Consider the following 11,213-nt stretch of genomic DNA (forward strand, 5'->3'; position numbering starts at 1 on the left):
TTTTGTCTTCTGTGTATACCTGGGTCAAAAAATGGGATGTACATGCACATGCACACTCATGTGTGTGGGTGTGTGTCTCATATACACACACACACACGTGTGTGTGTAGAGAGAAATAAATACACACGTGTGTATACATAAACATACACGTACCTCACATACATACACATCTATGTGCTTGAAAATGTCTGAGGCAGTGTGTGCATATATATGTGTGTGTGTGTGTGTGTGTGTGTGTGTGTATATACACAGATAAGCATCTCTAGCTATATCTATATAAACATTCCCCCTCCTCCCAGCAGAGGCTGTGTGCATCTATGATCCTGCCCTATAAGAGTTGTATTCCAGGCTTCCTTCGGAATTCTGTTTGGAGACCTTTATGCTCCCTTCTCTGTCTCTCCCGAGCTGCAGAATTGGCACCTTTCCCTGAGGTTCTCCGAATGGCAAGTGGCATCGGCTGTAGCCTGCATTCTTGCAGCTTCCTGTGGCATTTCTCTCTCGATGTCGGCAACTCCCTTTTGTTGGTTGTTGACTGGGCTGGGGGTTTTTTGTTTTATTGTTTTGGTTTTTTCTTTAGTTAATTTATAAATGAACCAAATGTCAAACAAGCCAACAGCTTGCAAAAAAAAAAAAAAAAAAAACCCCGCACAAGCGCCTTCTGCTGCGACAGATGCCCAGATTGCCCCTGGCACGGAGGATGGGCACAAGGGGTTTGTTGTTGTGGTTTCTCTTTTGCTGTTTTTGTTGTTCCCTTTAAAAATAAAGACTCCAGGATGCCGGCCTCGGCTTGGAACGCAGCGGTGTCATGGCGGAGACGACGGCCTTTGTTTCACAGGGTGTGAAAGCATCCCTTATGCTGGCTCCACTGCGGCAGAATGACGTGTACAGGGGGGAAAAGTGCTGAAAGTCAGATTTGTGCCTCGTCGGTGGGGGAGTCCCCCAGATCCCCAGTAGCTGAGTCCCTGTGTCCGAGGACGGGCTTGCAATGGAAGAACCTAGTCTGTAATCCTGGCACTTGCGCCTTCGGTTGCTGCTTGCTGTTTGCTCCTGGGGGTCTGGATAATCTCCCTTAGCTTTACCGCACTGTCTGGCCCGCATACAGGGCCCCTGTAACATATACCCGCTGCTGTTATCACACGAAACTGTGGCGTTGCCACTGAATGGATGGCACTGTGCCAACTCTTCTGCCATCCGCCCTTGCAGCTTCTTTCCTCCCTCCCTTCCTCCCTCCTCCTCCTCCCCCCATCGACTTGACGTTAATTAACACACGGGTTAATTGATTTTAAAAGCTGAAGAATTACAGTTAACTTTTCCCACAGGGTACAGACGCCAGCCGCTTGGCACAATTCTGCCTTTCACACTGGTGCAGGGGGGCAGAGAAAAGCCCTCAGCAAAACAAGCCACTGCTGAGGAAATATTGTCTGCTTATTGAAGTACAGCTGATGGAAGCCGACGAGCTACAGTCTCATCCTTTGCAATATGTTGCCATTATATTTTCTTATAAGTAATCAAAGCAACTCCTCCTCCTCTCCCTCCGTCACCCGCCCCCTTTTAAAAATGAAAGCGCTGCGGAAGTTTGAGTAGGAAAAAAATGGCTTATTACAATAAACAAAAAAAAACCAACCCATCTTTGCTTTATTTAATTAAATAGTTATGAAGGAGAGGGCTCCCCACCCCAAGCACACTGAAACGATGGGGTAGGCAGTTTGAATATTGCTGCCTTTTATACATTGGTCCTGTAGCCCCGTATTTTTTGTCTCCCTAATTGGCTCAGATGTGTTGCTAGTGGTGAAGAATCTCAACCAGGGGGAAAGTTGGCTCGTTGTAATTAAGAACAAAATTTACCATGTGAGAGCTTTGTTTTTTGATTTCTCTCTCCTTCACCCCCAATCTCTGCTGCAAATGAGGGCAAATTACAGTGCAGATGGGAGGAGACATGGCAATGCTTGGAACTTGCTGCTTTCACTTTTTTATGCTTTCGTTTTATTTCATTTTGTTTTTTAAAAGCATGAAGCAAGTGAAGCGACAAGAGGAATCCATTATGCAAATCATGTCACATTTGCATAATGTCTCATGACTGGAATATGCAAATGGGCTGTATAATTTATGAGTGCCAGTGTCTGTCTAAAAGTGTTTCCCATAATTTAAAAAAAGTGAGCCTGTGAGACATGGGGAAGGCGGCTTGGCTTGCTGCCCTACCAGGGAAGCTCTGAGCTTTCTCCTCAAAGTGCTCCCTGGTAGCAGCAGCAGAAATTAAACTTCCAAATGCTCATTAACCCATCAGAGGCAAAGACCCCTTTCGCTCTCTGTCTCTCCTCACCCTTTCTTTTCTGTCCCTCCCTCCAAGTGCACCCACCCCCACTTCTAACTTCTCCACAAACCACATGACTTATACATAGGATTTCACGACCCATTGGAAAAGAGAGACGGTTTCTGGGCAAGCTTGCTGTTTGCTTGCTTCCTTGTTTGTTTGTTTGAATCAGGATGACTCGGAGACAGTGGATGAGAAGAAGAGTCTGCTCCTTCCAGCTGTGTCTTTGAGACAGACTGGCTTTGAAGATGCAGTGTGTATCAGGGAACAGCATTTAAAGTTTCTGTACATGGCAGGCATTGTGGCATGTGTCAGTGAGATTGCTCGATGTTTGAAATGCATTGTGTCTAACTCATGATTTCAGTAAGGGATCTGTGTCCGACTTCTTGAAGGGCTATGAAGGTCGATCTAGTGATGGCACTACCCAGCAAGAGCGAGTTCATGGCTGGAGCTGGCGAGCTCCAGTTCCAGCCATAAGAAAGTCTTTGAAATGCTCTGAAAATGCAGGACTGGTATCAAGACTCTTTATGCCCTTTACTTTTTACCCAGGACTTGTGAGAGTCCTGTTTGAGCCTAGAGTGACTGCAGGGCTTGGGATTACAGTAAATAACAGAGCGCCTAGATACTTTCCAGTGGTGCAATGGCACCCACATGCTACATGGATGCCTGCCTGAGAAAGAGCTAGAACAAGAGTAAGTAATTATTGATAACGATATTTGGGAAGGCGGATTTTCAATTTTGACTGTGCTGTACAGATATGGGGAGGTCGTTTTGATCCCAAAGTGAACTCAGTGGTTTGGAGTTGTCTCTTTAAACATGTTACAGTCTGTGGATGTCATTGAACTCGTAGTACTGGCATTCTGGGAGTGAGTGCAGTGCTTGGGGTGAGTGTGTGGCAGTGGTTGTCAGTTTTGAGTTGAAAAGGCCCCATTCGGTTATGAAGCTGTTTTCTGAGTAGGAGAGAAGGGTCAAAAACTTCTCACAGGAATCTCAATTTTCATTTAAAAATGAAGCAAGTTTCTAATCTTTCTGGTTTCAAAGAAAAGTTTCTGAATGTGAATGAAGCTGCCTTAATTGATGAACGTATAATTAATGACAGCTTTCATATGAAGGCATAAATTCATACTTTTAATATAATTCTGTATGTAAAGTTACCATATTTATATGCACTGTAAGTGTTGGCTTTGGCCATACATGGCATAATGAGCTTTTAAAATATTAACAAATTATTGTGTGTTACCATGTTTTTGTGTGTGTGGCTAAAACAGCACAATGGATTTCAGGACATGGGCACAACATAATTTTGAGGTGTGAGGTCACAAGAAGAAAAAGTAGGTGTGTTTTGAATCTTGGAAGGGAAGGTGAGAGTTTTTGAGGAACCTGTGAGAAAGCAGTGACAACCTTACACATCTAGACTTCAGAAGGTTTTTTTGTTTGTTTGTTTGTTTTCCCCAAATACCTGGAAGTTTGCTGCCTTCTTCCTGTTCTGAGAAGAGAGGTGTCTGCCGAGCAGCCCCTGCGGTGCATCAGACCACACAGTTCCTCACCGGGTAGAGCTCAGGCTAACTTCGAATGTGCCTACAGGAGAGGACTGAGCCTATGTATAGGGAGGATATGTGACCTACACCATGAGCACTTGGACAAAGAGAATGGGGGCATCCTAGCAAGTCACAGGGCATCAGCACCATTGGGAGTCAGGAGTGGAGAAGCAGCAGCTGGCCAGAGAGGATGGGAAGGGAATGGAGAACAATGATGCTGTAGCACTGGAGAGTGAGGGAAAAGCTGGTCTCCTGAGGAACAGTGAGGGAAGAAAGGCTTCCTGAGCAGGGTGTGGAGCGGTAGCACAATGGTAGCGTTGTCCTTCTGATGCTAGCAGTGATGAGAATCCCTTCGGGGTATGGCTGATGTTGAGACGATGGGAGCAAGGGATCTATTGTGTGAGTAAAATGATTGGCAGGCTACCGAGATCGGAATTCTGTCCCTACTTCGTGGGAGTTGTCTGTCTGTCTGTCTTTCGCTCTTTGCAGGGCACTGGCTCAACTCGCTGCTGCTCTCTGGCTGTCAGTATCAGCTGTCCAGTCATTTCTTAGATAAGCAAGAGCACAAATGAAATATTGATAAGTTTTAAACTAAATGAAGCAAAATTATTGTTCTTTCCTGGGATGCTGTGTATACTTCTGGGACCCTGCTCTTCCTGCTTTGCTCTCTTCTGACCTACACAACTCGTTCTGGACACCTTCAGTGCCACCCCTGAGTAGCCTAGAGGGTTGTGGAGGGGGCCTGAGGGGCTCTCCTCCCCTCTGCAGCCCACTGGCGTGGGGATAACAGGCTCCATTTTAGACTTTTAGCCTCTGTCATTTCACTGCTTTGGGGCTTTACTAACTCCAGCTATGGTCTGTGGATCCGCAGAAGGCAACATGCTGAGAACCATATAGTGTGACACTGGGGAGGTTGTAGAGCAGAACTGGCCCATCAAGGGATCTTTACCTTACCAAGGGGTTCACAGAATGAACAAACTGCAGAACCACTGGCTTAAAACATGGCTTTGGGTTAGTTTCCCCTCTGACTGGAAGCATACCTGCTTCTCTGGACAACTAGACTGGTATAAAATAGGGTGCTGGAAAGTATTGGTAAAGCTTCTTTCACAAAGCTCTGCTGATTCGCCTCAGTCCTGCTCTGCAGCAACTCCCTGTATTCGGATCCTGGAGCCCCTCTCCCCTGCATTTCTGCCAGGCCACCCCCATCCTAACCTGGAGCTCCTGCTGCTATTCCTGTCCCACACCCCAGTTCTGCTAATGCAGCCAGTGTCCAGGCCTGCAGTGCCCTTTACTTTCGTTAGTGGCAGACATCTGCTGAGCCAGAAATTGCCATGTATGACAGCTTCTGGAGTAGCAAGGTATTATGAAGATGTCCGTGAATCTGAATTGTGACAGAGGCATTGGTGTTTCCTGACTGATGAATTTTTCTTACGTGTTTGCTCCCAGTCAGGCTAGTGGCAGAAGCCGAGGGCATCTTAGGAGAGCTAATCTTTAGGGCGCTGCCCCTCAGAATACTGAGGGTGCTTTTCAAATCTTTGTGAAAAAGTAACAACTGCCAAAGAATGATGTTTCCCTCTTTCATGAACTTGTGTGTCCTCTACATTCTCTTTGGGTAGAACCTGAGGAAACTCTGTTCCCATGTAAGTGGTGACTGTCGGTATTTCTGTAAAACAAAACCCGCACATATTCTCCATTTTGTCCCCAGCTACCATTTTTTAGACTGATTTTCGAAAGAGTAACCTGTGCCTTGCACTTAGGAACATCCTAGGTTTAAGGACTGAAGTATCTATTCCTGTGCCAAAGATTTTCTAGCCCTTGCAAGCTGTGAAATATAAGACCTTAAAATGGGTAAACAGAGTGGTGATAGTCTGGCCTGGAGATGGGGTGCTCACCTGAGATGGATATGTTTGGCAAAGGGGTACAGTCTTCGAGTCACCTGCTCAGTGTAGGTGGAAAATGCATTTCTGCCCACTGATAACATTTGAGTGTGCCTTTTTTCAGGACCCTGAGGCAATGCATTTGACAACTGAGGGGGAGTTTTCTGCTTGTTTCAGTTCATGGAAGAGCTTCTGCCTTCCAACTAGCATTGTCTTGATCTCACCAAGTTACGCTTGAGTCAGCAGTTTGCTTCTTGAAGTCACTGGGTGGCCTTGCTGACAGTACCATCCACTCCATACAAGGAGTTGTACAGCAGGGTGTCATACAGTGAATGTTTGAGCCCATGGCATTGTATGTTCTCCCTGAGTGGTCGGTCAGAGCTGTTGAATAGGAGGGGGAATAAAACTGAGCCTGGTGGGATTTGGCACATTGAAGCTTTTGGGGAGCAAGAATAATTTCTCACGATAACTCTCTGGTATCTGCCCCAGGGGAATTCCTGATACCAGCTCAGTGCACCTCCCCTGATCCCTGCCGCATTATGTAGGTGGGCCTGCTATTCTTTATGGCCAGTTGTGCTGAAAGTCACTGATAAATGCAGCAGGATCAGCAAGTCTGTCTGTCTAATCTAAACGAACTGCCCATACCAACCTGCTCTTTGAAGTTCGCCACTATCCCCACATTGCCCAGATGCCTCAGATTTAAACCTCATCTCCTCACCTCTAAGGCCCAGCCTACATCCAAGTACACACTGGAGACAACCGGCTTGAAACATTTCACATTTTGAGAACGAGGGTGTTTTAGAAGGAGGGAGGCTTAGCAGAAATGTCCAGCTTTACCAGCAGGACAAGGTTGTAGCAGCATGGGCACGGGCCCAGGCAAAGTTGTTGCCAGTGTGCCTGCTCCAAAAATAATTGTGCAATCTCTGTTTAAAAAAAAAAAAAGCACATCCTGCTTCTCTTTTTCATTCACTGCCCAAACCGTGCAAGCAGTGTCGGTCCCTGTGAATGATACAGACCCGTGGAGTATTCCTCTTTGATGATCCATGGCATGACCCTGGCTGGAGAGTCAAATAAAAGACATTCAGTCAGAATCCTGACACTCAGGGGAGCCAGCCTGAGGTCACTCCAGCTTCCTGAGCTCTCCCAGGCAGCCACTTGGAGTCGTCGTCATGCTCTCAGTCACTGTCATGCAGCGATTCAAAGTCCTGCCTCTCTGAGCTGAGACACTGCTCTGGTCTCTCTCTCCTTATGGGCATTACTAATTTTAAAATACTTTTGTCATGTTATATCATGACAAACAAACCAGGTGGTAGATGCTGTGTGTGAAATTGGGATTGGACTAACAGCACATCTGCTCTAATAGTAAGCACAGGTGGTTGTGGAGGTGATGCTCTTACATCTGAAGAGCTAGACTGACCCTTTTAAAGAAGTTACCAGTCAGCACTATCTGTAGCCTTGTATGGAACTCGCCACGTGTCCCTAGGATAGGTGGCTTCTTACAGAATTACTGATGGTAATGGAAGAGATCCCATGTCCTGTTGTCCAAGAGCAAAGCATCTGTGGGAGGTATTACGGCAGTCTGGGGACCCCTGGGAGACATCACTGAGAAGTGTCGGGGTGGGGGGCGGGATAGCAGATCTGTGGGAGGCATCACTAAGTTGTAGTAGAGGGTTGGGGCCCACAAGAGGCTTCAGCACTGCAGCCTGTTGGGGGGGATGGCAGACCTATGAGAGGCATTGCTACAGGCTGCCAGGGGGAGAGTGGGCCCGCAGGAGGCATGGTGTATGGCCCATGGGGTGCTGGGGGCAGGCCTGTGGCAATTGTCTCTACAACTCGTTGGTGGGATGGTGGATCAGTGGGAAGTGTTGCCAAGACATTTTTTAAAAATCAGCAGGTCCAGACAACTTGCATCCAAGAGTTTTAAAAGAGCTGGATGAGTTTGCTGGACCATCAGTGTTGATTTTCCATAAAGTCTTGGATCACTGGGGAAACTCCAGAAGACTGAAAGAAAGCTAATGTTGTGCCAATTTTTTAAAAGGGTGGATGGGATGACCCGAGTAATGATAGGCCTGTCAGCCAGAAATTGATCCCAGGCTGATGCAGGACTCAATTAATAAAGAATTAAAAGAGGGTAATATAATAAATGCCAATCAACATGGGTTTATGGAAAATTAATCCTGTCAAACTAACTTGATATCTTTCTTTGATGAGATTACAAGTTTCGTGGATAAAGGGAATAGCATCGAGGAATACACTTAGACTTCTCTTGGTACTGCACAACATTTTGATTATAAAACTAGATCAATATAAAATTACATGGCATACATTAAATAGATTAAAAACTGGCTAACTGATAGGTCTCAAAATGTAATTGTATACAAGGAATTGTCATCGAGTGGGTGTGTTTACAGTGGGGTCCTGCAGGGATTGGTTCTTGACCTATGCTATTTAATGTTTTTATCAATGACCTGAAAGAAAACAAAATCATCACTGATAAAGTTTAAGGCGACACAAAAATTGGGTGGGTGGTAAATAATGACGAAGACCAGTCACGAATTCAGAGTGATCTGGATCACTTAGTAAACTGGGAGCAAGCAAACAATGTTCATTCATCTTCAACTGCTTGCTTGTGTCCATTCCATTGTATGTGTGTGCGCTTGCCACATGCACCGGTGCCCCAAGTTTTTCCCTCAGCAGTATCCATAGGCGATTGGCTCTGGTGCCCTCTGAAGTGGCTCTGATGGCACGGTATAAGGGGCGCCGCTGGCTCCCCCCACACTCAGTTCCTTCTTACCACCAGTGACGGTGCTGGAACATCTTCTTGCTTCAACAAGCTTTCTCGTTCTTAATCTGTTGATACGAACTTTTGCCTGTATATGGTTAAAAGTTATTAGTTTCCCTTACTTTAGTTAGTTAGTCCCGGACGGGACTCAGCCTAGGGACAGCGACTCGGGCCTCCGGCACCTGGACATGCTGTCGATGCCCAAGGCCCTGCAGGCAGCACAGGACAGCTTAGTGTTACCGGTGCCGGCCACGGCGGTGCCCCATTCTAAGGGCAAACCCGCACTGGGACCTTTCCAGCGGTCCCCATCTGTGCGGCACCACTCCCCACCTCAGGGAGTGTCCTGCCAGTGCTCGCCCACATGGAGCTGCCAGGCCTCAAGCATCGGGAGGCCAGCCCGGAGGGCACTGGATTCAGGGCACCGCTCGCCGGGCTCAAGGCGCGAATTGCCGGTGATTTGGTGCAGGCCCATGGAGGTGCGCCTGTCCCTGCAGTCCCATATCGGGACTGGCCTACCCGCTCTCCTAGTGTGCGGCACCGCTCCAGAGACACAGGTCAATGGTCCAGAGAGCCTCGCTACCGGTCACCAGAGCACCAGTACGGTTCGCCACGGTCGGGTCAACGCTCCACACCTCACCGGTCGACGGACTGCCACCGTTCAAGAAGCGTGAGGCGTCGATCGCTGGGCTGCCGTCACAGATCCGCCGAACGCCATTGGTCTCCGGGAGCTCGGCATGGGGACTCATCACCCTCTGACAGATCCCTGTCGCAACGCTGGGATCGGCACCATCGCAAACAGTCAGCACCGTCCTGGTCTCCGAGACGCGATCCCTCCTCTGAGCAGGAGTCTATACCAGGGTGCAAGGGTCCCGCACCGTGGGTACCCACTCTGCCGGCGGCACTGCCCATTGCATTGTGGCCCCCGGGCCAGTGGCCTAGCCCCTGGTACCTTTGGAACCGTTGGGGGTTCCCACAGCCCTCGCAAGGGCTCAGGTCAGCCTCAGGGGCCTCGGATAAACCATCAGCCACGATCTCCCACCTGCCCCGCTGACGCAGAGAGCTCTGGGGAAAAGACCCCTCAGCTCAACCCAGCTCCCATGGAGGAACCAGCCGAGCAGCCTTCAGAGGCGGCAGTTCCTCTGGTGCCGGCTTTCTCCTCATCTTCACCTGACGAAGTGATTACAGGGCCCCCCTCATCCAGTCCCGCAAGATGGTGCTAAGGCCCATCAGGAGCTGCTAAGAAGGGTCGCCTTGAACTTGGGGCTTCATGCTGAGGAGCTGGAGGAACCCTCAGACTCCCTATTTGATGTCCTTAACTTGGCAGCGCCGGCCCAGGTGGCATTGCCCTTGCACGAGGGGGTGGCAAAGATCACCAAGTCCCTGGGGCAGACCCCCTCATCACTGCCCCCTATCTCAAAAAGGGCAGAACACAAGTACTATGTGCCTGCTAAAGCTTCTGAGTATCTTTACACGCACTCTGCCCCAAGCTCCCTGGTGGTCTTGGCGCTTAATGAATGGGAAAGGCAAGGCCAGCCAGGCACAACCCCGAAAAATAAAGACTCAAGGAGGCTTGATTTGTTTGGAAGAAAGATTTATTCGTCCTCGAGCCTCCAGCTGTGGGTGGCCAACTACCAGGCTGGATCCAGGGCGGGAATGATGGAGGCCAGGGAGACCATGCGGAACTTCAACTTCTTGAGATACTTGTTGAGGTCTCGCAGGTCCAGAATGGGTCTCCGATCCCCCTTGGCTTTGGGGATCAGAAAGTACTGGGAGTAGAAGCCCTTGCCCCTGTACTCCTGAGGGACTTCCTCCATGGCCCCCACTTGCAGAAGGCTCTGAACCTCCTGGGTGAGCACTTGCTGGTGAGAAGGGTCCCTGAAGAGGAACGGGGAAGCGGGGGGACAGAAAGAAACTGGAGGGTATGACCCTGTGCCACGGTGTTGAAGACTCAGCAGTCTGAACTTATAGAGGCCCATGCCTGGAGGAAAGGAGACAGGCTGTTGGAGAAACGTGGGGAAGCAGGATCTGGGGAACAGGCTCGTAGGTCACCCTCGGGCGCACCCTCAAAATGCTGCTTACCACCCTGTTGGTTGTGGGTGGAGCTCGACTGGGCAGAGGGCGCTGGCTGGTGACCTTGCTGGAGTCTGTAGCCTCTGCTCTTTTTACGGGTAGGCTCCAACCTGGGTTGGCTCCCAGAACCCTGGGGCTGCTGCAGTTTAAGCTGCTTTCTGACCGGGCCCAGAGTGTAGAGGCCCATGGTCCAAAAGGTCGCCCGGGAATCCTTGAGCCCGTGCAGTTTTGTGTCTGTTTGTTCAGCAAATAGAGCTTGGCCATCGAATGGGGGGTCCTGTATTGACGTTGGACTGCAGCCCTCCTTATCGAGATAGCTGAAGCCATGGTTCTGGCTGCAGTCTACCGCGTCTGAGGCCACCTGGAGGGCTGCTCTGGCTACCGCTTTGCCCTCTTCGGGGATCGCTTGGAACTCCTTCTTGGGGTCCTCAGGCAGCAAATCCCCTAAATTCCCTCTAAGCTGGGCAGCTGCACCACTGCCTATTCAGCGCCGCTCAGGCACTTAGGGCTGCAGCTGGGAGAGATGCCTCTCCCCCAGCCCTGGACCTGCCGCGGCGCCCCTGCCCCTACCCTGACCCAGCCCGGCCCCGGACCTGCCGCGGCGCCCCTGCCCCTACCCCGACCCGGCCCGGCCC

The 11,213-nt window shown here is 49.5% G+C and overlaps 1 protein-coding gene across 1 annotated transcript in view; it reads left to right on the plus strand.

The window, feature by feature from the left end:
* The first annotated feature begins 2,850 nt into the window (after nt 1-2,850).
* Nucleotides 2,851-11,213, plus strand: part of LOC112124831 (centrosome-associated protein CEP250-like) — a 138,479-nt gene continuing 130,116 nt past the window's right edge. The window contains exon 1 of the mRNA XM_029914170.1: nt 2,851-3,003. Within this exon, the coding sequence (XP_029770030.1) occupies nt 2,963-3,003 (41 nt within the window). The 5' untranslated portion in view covers nt 2,851-2,962. The remainder of the gene's footprint in view (nt 3,004-11,213) is intronic.

Source organism: Terrapene carolina, unplaced genomic scaffold (assembly GCF_002925995.2).
Source record: "Terrapene carolina triunguis isolate 2854851 unplaced genomic scaffold, T_m_triunguis-2.0 Scaffold32862, whole genome shotgun sequence".
Classification (NCBI taxonomy): domain Eukaryota; kingdom Metazoa; phylum Chordata; order Testudines; family Emydidae; genus Terrapene; species Terrapene triunguis.